The following is a 20358-nucleotide window of genomic DNA, read 5'->3' as shown; positions in this document are numbered from 1 at the left end:
TCTCCTGAAAGTCTAAGTATTTTGGTGTAAATGACCACTCCATTCTACTTGCTTAGGTGAAAAGCTTCTGAGTCGTCCTTGACTACATTCTTTCCTTTTGTTATCCATATCCAGTCTGTCAGAATTCCTTTTAGGCTTCATCTTTGGATAATAACAGGGCAAGGATGTCAAATAATTCCTTCCCACAGAAAGCAAGAGCAAAACAGCATAAAATTATTAAAAATACTGGGAAGCCTGGGTGGCTCAGTCAGTTAAATGTCTGACAACTCAGTTCATGATCCTAGGGTTCTGGGTTTGAGCCCTGTGTTGGGCTCCCTGCCGAGCAGTGAGTCTGCTTCTTCCTTTCCCCTTGCCCTTCCCCCTGCTCATGCTCTTTCTGTCTTTCTTTCAAATAAATAAAATCTTTAAAAAAATTATTAAAAGCAATTATGAGGGCATTGGAAAACCATCAGTTAGGTAACAATTTGAGGAGTATTTCCTCATGAAAAACTGTTACTGAAGCTGGTAAAACAGGTAGTTTGTGGCTTTCTTGCTTGGAGTTTTTCTCATTCTGCCTAGCTTGGGCAACAGAAACTTGCAGCTTTTCCTGTGGGAGGTAGTAGACTTGGTCTGAGGCTGGCAAGAGAGCAGCTATAAATTAAAGGGAGAGATTCTGGAAGCAAGAGAACCATGAAGGGCTTAATTATAAGAATATTAATAAACCATACATCCTAAACTGGTATCTGGGACACTCCAAGGAGCCCTGTGCACTTTGAAAGCTTGGAGAATTTGCAAATTGGTTGTGCCTTTGATTGCATTTCTCAATTTACACATCTTAGGCTGCAGAGAATGAAGATTCCTATTGTGGGCATGATTTTTGCCAAAATCGTTTGCTGACTGCTAAACTATGCAGGCTCAGGGGAAGGCTTTAGGCTTTAAAAAATAATAATAAAATAAAAAACACTGAGCAGAAACATCAGTGACAGGGAGGGCAGATTTGCAGCTTCACTACAGATAAGTTAATTGTTTACTGAAACAACAACAGCTCTCAGAAGAACAAAACAAAATCCAGAGTTGCTACAACACATTTAAAAAAAAATTTTTTTAACCAGAAATTACTAGACATAAAAGAAACAGGTAAGTGTGACTTGGAGGGGGGAAAAAGCAGTCAAAGAAAGGGATACTTAAGTAGTGCAGATGTTGGATTTAGCAGCTATAGTAAATATGTTCAAAAATTAAAGGAAAGTATGCTAATAATTTATAAATAAATGCAGATGCTCAACAAGAAATGAAGACTATAAAACAGAACTAACTAGAAATCCTAGAGCTGAAAAGAGCAATAACAAGAAAAATTTACTAGATAGGCTCAACAGCAGATTTGGGATCCGGGGGGGTGCTGGGGGAAGAGTGAATTTAAAGAAAGATCAATAGACGGTTTCCAATCTGACAAACAAAATATTTTTAAGATAGTGGATGAGGAGAGACTCAAAGATTTGTAAGATGATAGCAAAGATTCTAACAGATGTGTAATTGGCATCCCAGAAAGTGAAAGGAGAAAGAGAAGAGTGGAAAAAAATATTTGAAGAAATAATGTTCAAAAACTTGTCAAGTTTGGTGAAGAACAATAAAATAGCCAAGAACTCAACAAATGCTGAGTGGAATAAATACATATACAACAAAACCTGGACACCAATCATAGTCCAACTACTGGAAGCCAAAAAGATAAAAAAAATCTTGAAGGAAGCAAGAGAAAAATTACACATCACACAGAGGAGAACAATAAAACAAGTAACAACTGACTTCTCATAATAAACAGTGAACACCACATGACATTGGAATGACATATTTAGCCTTGGGAAGAAAACAACTAGTCAGCCAAGAATTTTATATTCACTGAAACTATTCTTTTTTTTTAAGATTTTATCTATTTCTTAGAGCATGCACACACGAGAGTGAGAGAACAGGGAGCCTGATGTGGGACTTGATCCCAAGATGCTGGGATCATAACCTGAGCGGAAGGTGGACACTTAACTGACTGAGCCAACCAGGCATCCCTCCGAAACTATTTTTTGAAAGTAAGAGCACAATAAAAGTATTTCTAGATAACCAAAACTGAGAATTAGTTAATAGCAGACCCACAGTATAAGGAATGCTAAAGGAATTCCTTCAGACTGAACAGAAATGACTCCAGAAATAACTTGTATCCAAAGGGAAGAATGAAAAGCACTTGGTAAATATGTGGATATATATAAAAATTACATTCCCTTCCTTGTTAGTTTATTTAAACAACAGGACTATTTAAAGAAAAGTAAAAAAGTAAAAAATACTGTATTGTAGAGTTCATAATGCACATACATGAACTATATGTGTAACCATAGCACAAAAAGAAGAGTGGGAAACAGAATTATACTGGTATGAAGTTCTTATATTTAATTGGAAGTAAGTCAGTATAACTTGAGGTGGTTTATGTAAAAGATGTGGTTGGCTTAAGACAAATAGCAACCATTAAATTTTAGAGAAACTAAAATGCTGTACTAAAAATACAATGCTTTACACAGAAGCCAGTGAAAGAATAGGGATGAAACAGAAAGCAGATAGGAAAATGGCAGACTTAAATCCAGTCATGTCAGTGGCTATATTAAATATGAGGCAATTAAATAATCAAATGGCAGAGATTTTCAATCTGGGTATAAAGTAGCAAGTTCTAGCAAATGGTATCTATAAGTGGTTTACCCTTGAAATTCAAAGCCATAAAAAGACCGATAGTGAAAGGATGAAAAAAAGATATACCATGCAAATGGTAAACATAAGAGTTATAAATTATAGGGGCGCCTGGGTGACTCAGTGGGTTAGGCCTCTGCCTTCGGCTCAGGTCATGATCTCGGGGTACTGGGATCGAGCCCCGCATCGGGCTCTCTGCTCAGCGGGGAGCCTGCTTCCCCTCTCTCTCTGCCTGCCTCTCTGCCTACTTGTGCTCTCTCTCTCTGTGTCAAATAAATAAAAAAAAAAGAGTTATAAATTATATTAATATCAGACAATGTAGTTAAATATTACTGAAGACCAATAAGAAATGAGGTCTTTCCATAATGATGGGGTAATACTGCAGTAGAATATACTGATTTTAAGTGTGTATGTTCCTAACAATAGAGCTCTAAAATACATGAAGCAAAATATTCAGAATTAAAAGGAGAAATAGTTAGGGATTCAGTTATACTCCTCTTGCAGTAATTGAGAGAATAAGTAGATGCAAATTAGTAAGAATATAAAAATCTTGGAAAACACTATCAGCCAATGTGAAGTGACAACAGCAGAATCATGTTCTTTCGAGTAAACATGGAATAGCAAGACAAACCATATGCTCAATATGCCTCATTTAAAAATAGTAAAATATAGGGGCACCTGGGTGGCTCAGTCCATTAAGTGGCTTCCTTCAGCTCAGGTCACGATCTCGGGAAGTAAGGCCCAAGTCGGGCTCCCTGCTCTGTGGGAAATTGGCTTCTCCCTCTGCCCCTTCCCCTGCTCGTTCTCTCTTTCTCCAATAAACCTTTTTTTATTTTTTTTAAAGATTTTATTTATTTATTTGACAAACAAATATCACAAGTAGGCAGAGAGGCAGGCAGAGAGAGGAGGAAGCAGGCTCCCTGCTGAGCAGAGAGCCGGATGCGGGGCTCGATCCCAGGACCCTGGTATCGACCTGAGCCAAAGGCAGAGGCTTTAACCCACTGAGCCACCCAGGTGCCCCTCCAATAAATCTTTTAAAAAATAGTAAAATATAGAGCATGTTCTCTGGCACTGGCTTGTTTCTTTTTATCTCCCCCCCCGCCTTCTCTCTCTCTCTTTTTTCTTAATTTAGAGAGGGAGAGAGTGCAGAGGGCAGAGGGTGAGAAAGAATCTCAAGCAGACTCCACACTCCCAACACAGGGCTTGACCTCCCAACCCTAAGATCATGACCTGAGCCAAAATCAAGAGTCTGTCACTTAACTGACTGAGCCACCCAGGCACCTCTGTCCTCCTCCTTTTGTTTGTTATTTAGAAAGGTAAATTCTGAGATGCAGTTTCAGCTGTTTTTTTGTTTTGTTTTGTTTTACTCTGAAACTTTACTAAATTCTTTGTTTGATGTCTCACACCGCATCATAATTGTATAAGCTCATGCAGTGTTGATAAAGCTTACGTATACTGTAGACATATAACGTGTGTGAACTGAATATATCTACCTATTTGTCTTGTGTATGGGTATACGTATTTGAATATATCTTTTAATGTAATTTTTCCTGAAGTTGTTGAGCTTGAAGTCAGAGAGCTAGTGTGTATTTTTTATTTTCCATAGTGAGGGTCATAGGACATTATGTATAACAGCTGTTCCGTACAGGTTTCTAAATTAATTGGAACTAAGTGTGTAATTATTTGACTCAAAATCATTGTTCCAATAACAGTGTAGAAAAATAAATGTTAAATTGGGCTTATTTTTTATTGAGATTCTTCTCTCTCCTATCCGGAATACAGGTGCATCAAGAGAGTGTACACATGATTGAAGTCACAAGCAATTTGATTAATGAGACTCTAGCAAATCATCCTGAGTGGGCAAAGTAAGAATGTTATTTTGGCAAAAATAGAAATGGATGCCCTAGGTTTAGTATCTGTTTTCACAAAATGATCTTCATTGATGCAGCTAATTGGGAAGAGAGATTTGATGAAGGTTGACATTTTTGCATAAGAATGTCATGTTTTGGGGGATGGTGGGAGAGGGATGTACATAAGATTTTGGGAACAGTTTATGGTCAATACCTTTATATTTGAAATGAGATTTACAGTTTATAATATGTTTATGATTTGCAAAGCACTTTCACCTACCATGTGTCCTGTGTTCCTCGCAGTGACTGAGGCGATTGGAGAGACTGTCCCCATTTCATACACAGGAAATCAGGATCAAAAGTTAAGCAAATTGAGATAGTCCCCCAGTGGCAGAGTTAGCAGTGTTTCCACTTTGTATCCTTTTTTTTTTTTTTTTTTTTAAGATTTATTTATTTTAGAGAAAGAGCTGAGCTAGAAGAGGGGTAGAGGGAGATAGGTAGGGAGAGAATCCCAAGCAGATTAGCAGCTGAGTGTGGAGCCCAATGTGGGGCTTGATCTCACTACCCTGAAATCATGACCTGAGCTGAAACTGAGTCAAATGCTTAATGGACTGAGTCATCCAAGGGCTCTCACATTGTATCATTTTGGAGTCAAGGTTGGCAATCTGTGGCTCAGGGTGAAATCCAGCCACCTGTTTCTGTAAAGTTTTTTTTGTTTTGTTTTGTTTTTGTTGTTGTTGTTGATTTTAATTTATTTTCAGCATAACAGTATTCATTGTTTTTGTACCACACCCAGTGCTCCATGCAATCTGTTGCCCTCTCTAATACCTACCACCTGGTTCCCCCAACCTCCCATCCCCCGCCCCTTCAAACCCCTCAGATTGTTTTTCAGAGTCCATAGTCTCTCATGGTTCACCTCCCCTTCCAATTTCCCCCAACTCCCTTCTCCTCTCTAACTCCCCTTGTCCTCCATGCTATTTGTTATGCTCCACAAATAAGTGAAACCATATGATAATTGACTCTCTCTGCTTGACTTATTTCACTCAGCATAATCTCTTGTTGTTGTTGTTTTTTAAAGATTTTACTTATTTATTGGTTACAGAGAGAGAGCACAAGCAGGGGTAATGGCAGGCAGAGGGAGAAGCAGGCTTCCTACTGAGCAAGGAACCAATACAGGACTCCATCCCAGCACCCCAGGATCATGAGCTGAGCTGAAGGCAGACGCTTAACCGGCTAAGCCACCCAGGCATCTCTGTAATTTATCAGGCCTAGTAGACACTTGTTAGTCATTAAAGATCTATTCAAATACTAATGTGAATTCTCATACTTTAACACTAGAGGTTATAATTTTCCCCATAAAATGTCGTACCAGATAATTGAAAATATTCAGCAGTTCCTTCAAAGCACTGATGAACTAGAATAATTTAAAAGCTACTTAATTTTTTCCCAAATCCCACCTCTATTTAAAGATCTCAATTTCCTGTTCATATCTTCATACTTAGATTATTACATTTGTAATCATCTCTAAAGTTTTGTCTTAACTTGCTGAGAAATATTTGAGAATTTGCCAGAAGTTTCAGAAATACTTTATTTGGAGTATAGGAAGAACTGGTTAATATTAAAGATTGAAACCTTACCAATTTGAAGTTGCACTTTCTAATGTATCCAGAATGTCTGGAGGATGTTGTTTATCGAGGGGACATGCTTCTGGAAAAGATACAAAGTGCCCTTGTTGATATTGCACAGTCACAACTGAAGACAAGGGGTGGTACCCATAGTCAGTCTCTTCCAGACTCCTAGAACCGGTATATACCATGTGGCTGAGAAAAGAACTATTTCAGTGCCATTAAGAATTCTACATCAAACCTAGATGTAAGCTTTACCAACAGTTACAGAAACATTAAGCACTATGACACGTTAAATTTTTAGCTATTTTTTAATAGTCTTCTATTTTCACTCTTGATAAGTAAGCCTCTAAAATTGCGATTGAACCAACTTTAAACCATCATTATACCATCATTTTTTATTATTGAAATGAAATTATTGAGGTAGATATTGCATTAATTGTTATAATTAAACAGGTGTACTTTAAAATTCTAAAAAAAATATCTTTTTCTTTGGTTGAAAACAAGTGCTTTCCTAGGTATCATTACATTTTGTCAGTGGCAGTTGGCTTTCTCTTTAGGACTATCTTTCTCTCTCTCTTACACAATACACACGCAAGCTAGCTATCACTTCCAATTTACTATATAAAGTACTACAAGGATATAAAACCGCTGTAAGTCGAGAACGTTGTGCATTTGACTTGACTCTTTCCCATAAGCCAGCTTTGTAGTGTGTGTCAAGTTAGGCCTCGGGAAAGTTCTTAGTTACTGCTTGCCTGGGCCTTTGGGCATCACTCATGGATAGTTGAAATCAGGACTATTCATTTTGTGAATGTCAACATCTGTTGACATTCTCTGAAGTAAAATTTAAAGAGTACCTTTAAGTAGTACCTTAAAGAGTACCTAAAGAGTACTCTTTAAATTGTACCTCAGAGGTACAATTTAAAAAGTATATGAGGGGCTCTTGGATGGCTCAGTTGGCTAAGGGTCTGCCTTTGGCTCAGGTCATGATCTCGGGATCCTGGGATCAAGTCCTGTGTCAGGACTCCCTACTCAGCATGGAGTCTGCTTCTCCCTCTCCCTCTGCCCTTCCCCCAGCTTGCGTGCGTGCTCTCTTTCTCTCAAACAAATAAATAAGATCTTAAAAAAAATAAAGAATACATGAAGATATTTCTCCTTTGGAAAGCACTGGGCATATGAAACGTGTTATTGATTAAGGCTGATGATATAGCCTGCTCAACAGGATAGTGGGGAGGCCGTCTCTCCTGGCATGAAGAGAAGTTTTTTCTTTCTCAGTTCTTAGATCAATGTGTATGAGAATCGCTTTCAGAGCTCATTAGGGTCCTGGTTGCTGGGCCCCAGCCCTGTTTCTTTTTCTGTTTCAGTAGGTCTGGACCTGGGCCCAAGAGTTTGCATGTCTAACACGTTTCTGAGCAGTTCTGATGCTGGAGTAAGGCTGGTGCTGAATAAGGCAGATGATCCAGGATGTGTATGGGCAGAGAAACCAGGCAGAGCAGAATGAAAGGGAGGTTGTGGGGAAAGTGGGTCTAAAAGCTAAGGCGAGCTTGAACAGCCTCTCAGTTGGTAGAATTAAGTGTTAGTCAAGGATTCCTGCATGGGATTCATTTGTATCCTCGTGTGATGACTGATTAATAATTTGTCAGTTACTGATTGTTTAAATACATGGAATTCCAAGAGTTATTGACATGGTCCACTAAAAATGTATTAGTTTTAATTTTTTCTTTCTTTTATTTTAAATTAGTTGGCTTCCTGAGGCTCAAGTAGTCCAAAGAGCCCTCAATTCTGCAGCTAACAATGTGTACCAGTATGGAAGAGAATGGATAACACACAAGGTAAGAGGAGAGCCTCTCTCTGCAAGGTCTTCATTGGTAGGGGCCTCCCTTTGATGAAGTGTAAATGGAGTTTCTCTTTAGAACAGTTTCTGTTTTTGAAATATGCTTAAATCTACAGGTCAACGAGAAACATCAATGAAAGTAAACTTTCTGGAAGATTGTATTTAACGGTGCTAGTAGCCTGAACAGAGAGGTTGGTCCTTTGCTTCTTGCTCAAGGTAGATACTCATTATTTGTGCCTTAGGACAGAATGATCATTAAGATTGGGTGGTCAAATAAGACTTTGTGGAGAAAAAGATGGTTGTTAGCAAATATTAAATATTATTATCTGCTGGTGACTGTGCTTGGCAGTTTCCAGTTTGTTTCATTTAATCTTTCTAAGAAATCTGCAGTAGTCTAAATTGTTTGACCCATTTTGCAGAGGAAGAAACAGGCTTAGCAAGGCTAAGTAAATTCCCAGTGGTCATGTAGTGAATGGCAGAGCTTGGTTTCAAACTGAAGACTGCTTGTAAATCCCTTGTTGTTTCTGCTGTAGCACGCTGGAAGAGCACCATAGGAACTGGGCTAGGTGCTTTGCTGTGGCACTTGAGATAAACCATGAAGGATTGAATGATAGGTTTTCGATGAATAAAGAGAAGGAATCCTGTATTTTAAGGAGTGTTCATGTGAGCCAAGATATGGAGGTGGGAGTGTGCTTGAGGAGATTAGCTTGTCTGAAGCTTTGTGGAAGGAAATGAAGGGTAGAGGATAAGGCACAATTACTGCAGGTAAGGGTCTGTTTCTGTGATACAAATTTGGGATTACCCTCCCCCCACAATATTACCTATGGGAAAGATGGTAATTTGGAATTTTAGTATATTGAAGTAATTAGGAACATCTGCGGATAACAAGATTTGTTGCAGTGAGAAGTATGTTCAGGAAAAAAGTATTGGTATGTGATTCCTTGCTTAAAATTCAATAACAGAGGTGCCTGGGTGGCTCAGTGGGTTAAGCTTCTGCCTTTGGCTCAGGTCGTCATCTCAGGGTCCTGGGATCAACCCCGCATCGGGTTCTCTGCTCATGGGGGAGCCTGCTTCCCTCCCTCTCCCTGCCTGCCTCTCTGCCTTCTTGTGATCTCCCTCTCTGTGTCAAATAAAATTCAATAACAAAAGTCTCAAAAAGAAACTTATCTTAAAAATTACAGTGTATACATGTGTATAGTAATCTAACCTAAGAATGGAATTGTGGTTGAGTAAAAAGTTAAAAGAAAGATCTGTGTAACTGATTTTCTTGAGTCCATGCCAGATGACCTAATCGAATGCCACATGGAAGTCTTTAAAAGATAAGTTTATGGGTATAGCTCTCCTAACTATCATAGAAGATCCAGCCAGCCATTGCAAAAGCATTTTAGACTTCTAGAACTGTATTGGCTGACTTACTCTGCTGAAAGCAGAACATTTAGTTTTTTTGGTTTTTCTATTTGAGTTCTGGAATTCTTGCCTATTTGGGAAGAGCTGGAGAAATGTGCCTAAGATTTTATAGAAATAACTTTCAGATTACTTAGAAGTTATGTTTGAAACCCTTTACCCAAGCCTCGAAAGGAAAGACAGTTGAAGAGAGATGGGTCTTGCTAACAAAGGTTGTAACATATTTATCATCCTGATTTGGAAGACACGGGGTTAGGATCTAAAACCAGTCATTGACTATCCATTGACTGATGAATGGATAAGCAAAATTTGGTATATCTAAATGGTGTAGTATTATTTGGCCCTAAAAAGGAAGGAAGCACTGATACATTCTACCATGTGGATGAACCTTGAAAATGTTATGCTGAGTAAAAGAAGCAATCAAACTAGATACGTATGATTGCATTTATATGAAATGTCCAGAAGAGGTATATCTACAGAAAAAGAGAATAGAGTAATGGTTTCCAAGGGTAGGGGAGATTTAGCGAAATTAGGGAGTGATTGCTAAGGAGTATGGAGGTTCTTTTTGGGGTAATGAAAATGTTCCAAAATTGGTTTTGGTGATAGTCACATAACTCTGAATATACTAAAAGAAACTATTGAATTGTACACAGAAGTGGGTGAATTATAAGGTGTGTGAATTATCTCAATAAAGTTGTTTTTTAAAAAGAACCATTGAGGCTCCTGGGTGGCTCAGTTGGTTAAGGGTCTGCCTTTGGCTCAGGTCATGATCCCAGGGTCCTAGGATCAAGTCCCACAGTGGGCTTCCTGCTCAGCTGGGAGCCTGCTTCTCCCTCTGCATGCCACTCCTCCTGCTTGTGCTCGCACCCTCTCCCTCTCTCTCTCTCTCTGTCAAATAAATACATAAAATCTTAAAAAAGAAAAAACCCTAAAAACCATTGAAATTGTAGAAGTTGAAATGTAGAAATACTAAGATTCCTTTATTTATTTTAGAATTTTAGAGAGAGCAAGCTCGGAGTTGGGAGGGGGAAGGGAAAAGGGACAGAGAGTGACAGAGGGAAAAGGCGAGGGGGAGAGAGAGAATCCCACACAGGCTCCTTGCTGGAATGGGGAGCCCAGTGTGGGGCTTGAGCCTACAACCCTGAGATCATTACTGGAGCCAAAATCAAGAATTGGATGCTTAACCTACTGAGCCACCCAGGTACCCCTGTAAGGGCTAGCTTTTCTAATAAGCTCAGATCTCATCCAGCTAACAATCATGAGAGAATTGGGTCCTAAGAGCTAAAGTATAAAAAGGGATAAAGCTAGGATAAGAGGTCATACTCAGAAAAGGTAGAGTTTTTTAGGTATGTGTAGGTATGAACAGAGAAGGTTTCTGTCTACCTGCCCCAGTCTGCCTTGTCAGCCTTATCTCTTATATCCTCCATGCATTATAGTACCCAGATCTGCTAGTTTTCTCTTGCTCAAATCTAGTTTACTTTCTTCATTGGACATCCTTGCTTGAGCTAACCTTTCTGCTTAATAATGTTCTTTCCAAAATTTATACCTAGAGATGCTGCCCTGAGACAGTAGGAAAATTAGTCCTGAATGGGTTTTCACTGTCCCTTCTCCCATGCCTAGAATGAAGGAAGTGACAGCCAATCCACAAATGTGCCAGGCACTGTTCTAAGTTCTGGGGAAAAGCAGTAGACCAGAAAGAGTTGCCACCCTCCTGGAACTTACTCTGAGAGGAGGAGGAGACAGACATGAAACATGTCAAGAAGTAACCATTTCTGTTCCAGAAGTGTTGTGACCAGGTAATGCAGAGTGACCCAGAGTGATGCCTTAGCTAGAACACCAGAGAATGTCTCTGAGAAGGTAATGCTTTCACCAAGACTGGGAAAGGAATGTTTCAAGGTGAGGGCATAGAAAATCCAAGGCTCTGAGGTAGGAACAAGCTTGGTTGAAGGAAAGAAAGAAGGCCAACGTGGCTGGAATGGGGGATGTAGTGACAGGATGAGCTATAGGTGATGATAAGAAGTTGGGATTTTATTTTAGATACAAAGATATATATGGATTTAAAGCAGAAAGGGACATGACCTGATTTAGGATTTTGAAAGCTCATTTTGGCTGCTTTATTGGGAGTGATGGGCAGGAATGGAGAAGGCAGGGGGCTAAAAGAATATTATTCCAGTAGTCCAGGGGAGATGTTGATGACTTGGACTAGGATGGTAGAAGTGGGAAATGAGAGAAATGGTCACATTTGGTATATATTTTTGAGGTGGATCTGACAGGAGTTACTCATGGATTGGATACAGAGTGAAAAAGAAGGAAGTTTTTGGGTAGCCCACCTGGAAGGGTAGCTGTGCCACTTCCCGAGGTGGTGGGGGTGGGACTGGGGAGGGGCAGGATTACAGAGAGATGGAGCTGTAATTCTGTTTGGGGTGTGTTAAGTTAGAGATACCTAGCAGATATGTAAGTCAAAGCATCAGAAAAGGCCACTGAATGTACATAGCTGAGGCTCAGGGAGAGGTCTGGGCTGTAGGTGGAAGTTCGAATGTTGTCAGATAGTATCTGTCACTCTACCCAACAGGAGAGATGAACTGTTTTCGTTTGGGTAGGGCTGCCATAACAAAGTACCACAGGCTGGGTGCTCAGACAACAGAAACTTACTTTCTTATGGTTCTACAGGCTGGAAGTCCAAGATCAAGCAAGGTGCTGTGGGATTGATTTCTTTCGAGGCATCTCTCCTCAGCTAATGACTGTGTCTTTTTCACATGGTCTTCTGTCTGTGTGTGTCTGTCTCCTGATCTATTTTTATAAGGACACCAGTCATACTGGATTATGGCCCACCCTGATGGCCTCCTTTTAACTTAGTTACTTCTTTAAAGACCCTGTCTCCAAGTACAGTTACATTCTGAGGCACTGGGGGGTCAGGATCTCAATGTAAGAATTTAGGAGGGACACAGTTAATATTATAACATGGCCTAAGGAGACAGACAGAAGAGGACCAAAGATAGATTCCTGGAGCACTTACACTTTTGAAGGTCCCAGAAGCAAGCCGACAGAGAAGACTGAGGAGGAGTAGCCTGTGGGAGGAACCACCCGTGTCTGTTGTAGAGGCTGAGAGAAGATACTTCCAAGAAAGACTTGGTCAGGTGTGGCAAATGCTGTCAAGGTTCCAAGCAAGATGAAAACAGAGAATTGCCCACTGACTCCCCATCCCCATGTTATAGAGGAGGTTATTCGCCTTAAGTGAGCACAGCTCTCAGATGGCATCCTGCCTACTCCTAGTTAGTGCTTCATTGTCTTCCATATGCAAAGAGTATCTCCTACACCACTAACATTATCTGTGCTCTGTGCTCTGGTGAGTCCTCTGATAGCAGTGCTGTTGCCATCAGGCCCCATGCTCTCTGGCCTCGTCTTCCTTATGGCTTGTGCTATGTACTGTAATGTTAAAACAGGATGGTGTTCTGGGTCTGTGATGTTCTGCTGTGGTTGGCAGCGCCACAAGTTTGAAATGACGCTGAATCCTGCCTTCAAAGTCGTGGTGTTGTAGAGTTACTCACTGTCGTGCTGTGATAAAGGGGTTCCGGGTTTGAGCTAGTGCTTTATTTCAGAGAAGGCCACTGTGCCAGCAGCCTAGACTAGGGGCTTTTCTGGTTCAAGAAGGATCTCAGAAACTGAGCAGACAATGACAGAAAGAGTTGGTAGTAGGAGGTCTGTGAGTATCTGACTGTCATGCTACTTAAAAGACAACTTTCAAGTAATTAAAGGAAATTAGACTAGGATACTTGTGACTTATAGTTATTTTGGGCAGTTTGCTGTGTTAGGTGTTCTTTGTTCATAGGTTATAGATACTGTAGTTGAAAGAGTATTAGAGTTTTTAATCCTACCTCTGCCAGTTAGCTGCCTGACCTTGGGCCTGTCACGGGTCCTTTCTAAATTTGCTTGCTCATCTTGAAAGAACAAAGGTGATTAAAAACTTTTTTCTTCCTAACTCTCGGGGGTTTTGTAAAGATCACATAATGTAAGGGAAAGCCATTTGTAAATTGTAAAATGCTGTGCAAAGGTAAATGGTTTTTATTATATTCACTCATTTGTGGTTGGTTTTTGAATAAGTAAAATATAAAGGAAAACACTGAGCAGATATTTTTGCATCCGATATGTCTAAAAACTCGTTCAGATATCTGTAAGGACAGTGTCAAGAGAGCAAAAGGTGTGGATAGGACACACAAAAGAAAATACACACTGAAAACCAACATGGAGGAATGGTCACTCTTGTAGCTGAAGAAGAAAAGTAAAAATAATTGGCTATAGTTTTATACCAATTAAATTACCTGATAGCTTATCTGTCCATAAGGCTTTGGAAGAATTAGTTTATTCATACGATATTGGAAAATATTAACTGATACAATCCCTATAGAAGACAGTTCAGCAATGCATAGCAGGAGCCTTTAGTAAAGTGCCTCTTTCCTTTGATTCTTGAACATTTATCTTACTATTAGTAATAAGAAAAAAATTGTGTGCAAGGATGTTCAATGCAGTGTTACTTGTGACATTAAAAATTGGGAATCATCTCTGTATTCCTTGATAGGGTAAAATAATACCAAAACTTAATGAACTGGGGTGCCTGGCTTGCTTATTTGGTAGAGCGTGTGACTCTTGATCTTGGGATTGGGAGTTGAAGCCCCCAAGTTGGGTGTAGAGATTACTTAAAAATAAAAAATCTTAAAAAAAAGAAAAACTTATGAACTTAAATGGAACCATTAAAAATGAAGATTAAGGTTAGCGATGAAGAATTCTAAATTATATCTATAAATGGGCAGAAAGTTGCAGAGGATATGGAAAAGTAGAAACAGTTATGCTAAGAAAGTGAGACTACAAATTAGTATTTATCTTTTAAAAAATGTCTTTGAGGCACCTGGGTGGCTCAGACAGTTAAGCATACAACTCCTGATTTTGGCTCCAGTCATGATCTCAGGGTCATAGGGCTGAGCCTGTGTGAGTCACTGCATGGGGCATGGAGCCTGCTTAAAATTCTCTCTCTCTCTCACTCTCTCTCTCTCAAATAATTAAATAAATTTTTTACTGTTATATTGTGGTTTTAATAACAAAACATGGGGTATTATAATGAATAATTATCCTCAAAGTTATCTTATCTCACTGCACTTGATTCCCAGAAACACCACCAGTCTCATTAGTCATAACTCTGAGACCTGATGTCTCTCAGAGAACTATAGGAAATATTTGTGTTTATAGCTATGGTCCTAAAATTTTACTTAAAGTTCTGTGGTAATTTTTTTTAAAGATTTTATTTATTTACTTGACAGAGATTACAAGTAGGCAGAGAGGCAGTCAGGGGGCGGGGCAGAAAGCAGGCTCCCTGCTGAGCAGAGAGCCCCATGTGGGGCTTGATCCCAGGCCTGAGATCATGACCTGAGACGAAGGCAGAGGCTTAACCCACTGAGCCACCCAGGCGCCCCTATTTCTGTGGTAATTCTTATACTGGTGATAAATGTAACATGAGCTTCCTGTGTAATAGATGAACATTTGAGCCACATCCAACAGACTTTTCTCTGAGCAGATAAGACTTGCTAAGTCAGTGATCATGGCTTCATATGTACCGTTCTCTAACAACCCGAAGTAACCCTCTCAGAGACCCAAAAATAGAGAGAAGCAAAAAGCCAAGAAAGGCAAGGAAATTCGCTAGGAATATTGAAGAGTAGAGTTTAAGAAAAGATCATAAGGTGACTAGAGGCCGTTAAATAATCTGGAACATTTTAGTTTGATTTGGAACAAATGTAAAGACCCAGCATGAATTAATTTTACTGGATTTTTGTCTGAAATATTAAACCAGATCATATCTGTATTTCTTCCAGCTTCATAAAATTCTGGGAGATAAGGTGAATAATACTGCTGTAATTGAAAAGCAAGTACTAGAACTTTGGGACAGATTGTATCATTCTTGGTTTGTAAAGGTAAGTTATTTTATTAGAGGATTTCAGTCGCAAACTATAAAGTCCTTTTATTTTACAGACTCATTGACTAGATAGATGTTAATTAGGTGGATATTAATATTAGGATGCTACTTATTGAAATTCTTAAGTTACAAGGTCCCAAACTTCAGGTCACTGAAAGTCGCCTTGAATTGATGGTTAATCTGCATGCAGAGCCCAGCAGTCCCTGTGACGTCGCGTTTTTCATCCTGTGTTCATTAGCATCAACAGCGTTTTATCTCATTGTGTAGAACTGCAACGTGTAAACCATGTATATAATGTTAATTTTTCTAATGGCCACTTAAAAAATGAAAAGTAAACAGGTGAAATTAATTTTAGTATTTCACTTACCCCAGCATACCCCCAATATATTATCATTTCAGTATGCAAACAAGTAGAAAAAAATCTTAGTGAGATATTTTATATCCTTTGTTTTTTTTTACTTACAAGCCTTGGATACCTGGTGTATGTTTTATACTAATGCCGTTTTTGGACTCTCCAGTTTTTGGACTAGTTCCATTTTAAGTGCTAATAGCCACATGTGATTAGTGGCTACTGTTTGAGATAGTACAGCTCTAGACTTTTTTTTCTTTAAAGGAGGTAAATAGAATAGATCCGAAAGTTTGGAGAACTTGATTTTTTTTTCTTTTTCTTTAAAGATTTTATATATTTACTTGACAGAGATCACAAGTAGGCAGAGAGGCAGGCAGAGAGAGGGGGAAGCAGGCTCCCTGCTGAGCAGAGAGCCCGATGTGGGGCTCGATCCCAGGACCCTGAGATCATGACCTGAGCCGAAGGCAGAGGCTTAACCCACTGAGCCACCCAGGCACCCCGAGAACTTGATTTTTAATCACCTTTACCTGTTACTTGTGCTGATATACCCTTACTTCAGAAATTATGATGGAAAATAATACCATTTTCCACTAAACATAAAAATGCTGGTTTTGAGAGCAGCTGGTTGTGTGGGGTCATGCCGTACACGGGGTTGGCAGGGCCTGTGGGCCTCGAGGAGCAGGGCTGTGGGAGATGACTGTCTAGTGGGGAAGGAGGTAGAGAACCAGACAAGTTGGTGGTCAGTTTTCACAGGGTTGGCAGTAAGGAGAGGAGCACGTATAGATCAACCTCTTGGGGGCGCCTGGGTGGCTCAGTGGTGAAAGCCTCTGCCTTCAACCTCTTTACTTGGGGTGGAAGGGAGAAACGCTCAATTTCAAATTTGAATTTGTTGCTCAGTGACCAGTTTTTACTCTTCCCCTGGGACGAATTGAGGGAACAGTGTTTGTTTTTGTGGGTTTCAGAGTGGAGGTTAAAACTGATTTCAGAATTTGTAGGTAGTTATTTGCTGAAGAACCGGTCGACTGGAAAGGTGTCTTTTTCCTCTGCTAATTCTGGGGCTTCTGGTTACAAACAGCATTTTCTATCCCTCACCTCCTTTAAAAAGCTTCATTTTATGGTCCAGGAAGGTCAGTGTTTTAAAAGCATAGATTTATAAGCAGGCAGATGTATTCCTTTCTTTATGTCTTTTACTAGGACCTGAATTCTTCATTGCATAATGAAGAGTGATATCACTGTGCTGTTAGCAAAAGTGTCAGAATGCAAACCAAATATTAAGAAACTACTTCGGTTTCTAAATGTTAACCTCACTAGTCACTTTGTTTATTCACATCTCTTTCAAATTTAATAATTCCTGCATTCTTGTCAGTGTAATTGTCTTCCATATAGAGTTTGATTTGCTCCCCGTTCTTGTTTCTTTTTCATTTTTCCCTGTTTTGTCAAGATACAATCGACATATAACATTGTATTAGTTTTAGGTGTTCTGTATGTTCTCTCCTCTTGCTGTTTTTATCTTGTGTGGAAGACTGATAAGGGAGATGAGGAAAGGGGGAAAAAGCAAAATGGTAGACCCCCCAAAAAGGTAGAGGGGTTGAAAAGAAAAAAGAGAGTAAATGCTGTGTTGGTGTATAGTGGTACAAATTGAGGGATAAAGTGTGTTCACAACTGTATTTATAAAGGAAGAGACCACTTGAGCTAGGCTAACACATAGTACTGAGAAGGTAAACAGAAAAATACAGTTCAGGTCTTTAGGTGGAGTTCTTAGTTGATTTCTTAAATAATGCAAATTTTTTTACCCTTGAATAACTATTAAAGTGCCCAAGTGGATCTAAACCGAAATGGGGTATTTATACTTTTCCTGTTTTGGCTGAAGATGGAGATGTCACATCTGAACCATTTTGTTCCGTAGAACGTAACGCACTCTGGAAGGCACAAAGGACAGAAGATGCATATAAGTCGTCAGAATAGCTGGCTGGGAGACATCCTGGACTGGCAGGATATCGTTTCCTTTGTTCACGAGAACATTGAGACATTTCTTTCGGTAAGAAGTAGTATTTTTAGTTTAACTGGACTTAGAAATAAAAATAGAAATTCTAACTTCCAGTTCCCCCCGCACCCTCAGAGGCCTTTGGTTACCCTGTTTTTAATGCCATGACATTTACAGTTTTGAGAGTTCTCAATGCACTAGAAAGATGTCCAAAAGCCATAGGCCTCAGGGTAAGTAGTTCCCTGGTGTCTGAAGAGTCACTGAGCAGTGCTGAGTCAGGAAGCATGTGTGCAGTGTTGTAGACTCCCATTCTGAGATACAAGTACCCCATCCTCTTAGGCTGACTAGAATGTCCCCAGGATGGAGCCCTGGAGAGAAAACGGTCTTTTGGTGGGCAGAGTCTTTGGTAGATGGTGATATGGTTCCCTTTACATTAGAGAGACTGGATGTTCTTCAGCCCACTCTCCAGCCACGTACCACCCACCTCTGCCTTGTGTGCCAGAGGGTCAAAGGCAGCAAGGAACCACTCTTGGTTCCACAGCGTGTTTTGTAAACATGTCTTGGCATGTGGCATTTCACTGAGAGGAGAGTTTTCTTGTGGATAGACTCATGACTTTCATCAAGCTAACAAAAGTTGAAGTTTGCAATGCTAGATTTTTTTTTTTTAAATGTTTTATTTTTAAGTAAGCTCTGCCACCAAAGCAGGGCTCAGACTCAAGTCAGACACTACCAACCAAGCCAACCGGTGCCCTGAAATGCTAGATTTTTTTAAATTTAATTTTTATCAAACTAATAGATAACCATAGTGGAGAGTCAAAAATATTTTTTTTAGTAAAAAATAACAGTAACCTGCCTTGTGCTTCCCCATTTCAGTCTCATTTTCTAGAAACAGCTGTCAATTCTTTTAGCTTTCTTTGGGTATTTACCTCTAAATTTCCAAAATAACCTGCTGGTCTTTCTTGGTTTTACAATTTTGGTATTATATTTTGGCTTCCTGATATGGAAGACGAAGATGAAGATGTGATTTTAAAATCTCCCCATGCTTTCTTACACCACTTTTGGGGTTTTCTTATAACTCCTTTGGTTCTTCCCTCCCCACCCCCCCTCCGCCGTCCCTACGCTCACACTTGCCCTTCCTCCCATGCACCTAATAGAGCTGTCGCAGTTTGGAATTAAATCTAGAAATTCATGTCCTTCAGTTCTAAGACTTTATGGTTTTGGTAGTCCCCTCCCTGTTTCCTCTAGTCCGAAAGCCATGAAACTTTTTGGTCTGAAGATTCTAGACTATTTGTTTTTGTGGGTTCTGTTGATTATTACTATATCAGCAGTTAAAACTGAAAACTTTAAAAATATATATTAATTCACTCAAAATAGCATTACATATTAATGTAACACATTTTTTAACGTCTGCAAAGCAACCTTTTTCCAAAACAAAAAATAATTTTTTTTAATATATGTATTCTCTCAGATATTTATTATTTGTTTATTTATTTATTTTTATTTATTTATTTATTTTTTAAAAGATTTTATTTATTTATTTGACAGACAGAGATTACAAGTATGCAGAGAAGCAGTCAGAGAGAGGAGGAAGCAGGCTCCCCGCCGAGCAGAGAGCCCGATGTGGGGCTCGATCCCAGGACCCTGGGATCATGACCCGAGCCGAAAGCAGAGGCCTTAACCCACTGAGCCACCCAGGCGCCACCTTATTTATTTATTTTTAAAAAAGATTTTATTTATTTATTTGACAGACGGAGATCACAAGTAGGCAGAGAGGCAGGCAGAGAGAGAGGAAGAAGCAGGCTCCCCTCTGAGCAGAGAGCCCGATGCGGGGCTCGATCCCAGGACCCTGGGATCACGACTTGAGCCGAAGACAGAGGCCCCAACCCACTGAGCCACCCAGGCGCCCCCCCAAAATAATTTTTTTAAAGATTTTATTTATTTATTTGTCATAGAGAGAGAGAGCACAAGCAGGGAGCAGAAAGAGGGAGAATCAGGCTCCCCACTGAGCAAGGAGTCTGATGCAGGGCTCAATCCTGGGACCCTAGAATCACGACCTGAGCCGAAGGCACTTACCTGATTGAGGCACCTGGGCATCTCCAAAAAAATAATAGTTTAGTGAGAAGGGTGGCTTTCTTTTATATTTTTGCAAATCTGTTTAATGTCTGGATTCTCACATTTGCTTCTGTATTCGGTCAATTGGAATACATTGTTTTGATTGAAATATATGAACAAAATCTAGCCTCATACGGATATGTAGTTGGAAAAGAGGAGAGTCTTTTAATAGCCTTTTCAGATAATTGTGGTTCTTCTTTCATACTACACCAAAACTCAACAAATGGTATTTCTTAAAGGTTAGTTGCAGTGTGGAATTTGAAACCATATCAGTAAATTTTTTGCACTGTATTATATTAAAGTCCATTGATCTGTCTTGTTAGAAATCGGCATTTTACTCTTGCATGTTTTTGTGATATGCACTGGTCATTTAGAATATTGGTTCACTGATTTTTGTACATCATCTAAAATATCAGCACACATTCTTAACAGAGTATAAAACAATCACATTCTTAATATTACTACCTATTTCATCAGAAAAAATCTTAAGGTGTCGAGGTCAACCCTTGATCAAATTTTTTATTCCTGCCTTCATACT

The 20358-nt window shown here is 39.5% G+C and overlaps 1 protein-coding gene across 6 annotated transcripts in view; it reads left to right on the top strand.

Moving 5' to 3' along the window:
- The window catches only part of TMEM245 (transmembrane protein 245), a 96601-nt gene that overhangs the window by 43011 nt on the left and 33232 nt on the right, over nt 1-20358 (top strand). For all 6 annotated transcript variants that reach the window (XR_004383047.1, XM_032860805.1, XM_032860808.1 and 3 more), the window contains 4 exons: nt 4483-4565; nt 7917-8007; nt 15275-15373; nt 17631-17762. Coding sequence is in view for 5 of the 6 variants with exons in the window: in XM_032860805.1 (XP_032716696.1) it covers nt 4483-4565; nt 7917-8007; nt 15275-15373; nt 17631-17762 (405 nt within the window). In the remaining variant the exon portion in view is untranslated. The remainder of the gene's footprint in view (nt 1-4482; nt 4566-7916; nt 8008-15274; nt 15374-17630; nt 17763-20358) is intronic.

Source organism: Lontra canadensis, unplaced genomic scaffold, assembly GCF_010015895.1.
Source record: "Lontra canadensis isolate GAN:19392208 unplaced genomic scaffold, GSC_riverotter_1.0 scaffold19, whole genome shotgun sequence".
Lineage (NCBI taxonomy): Eukaryota > Metazoa > Chordata > Mammalia > Carnivora > Mustelidae > Lontra > Lontra canadensis.
This window is presented reverse-complemented; position numbering and strand designations above follow the sequence as displayed.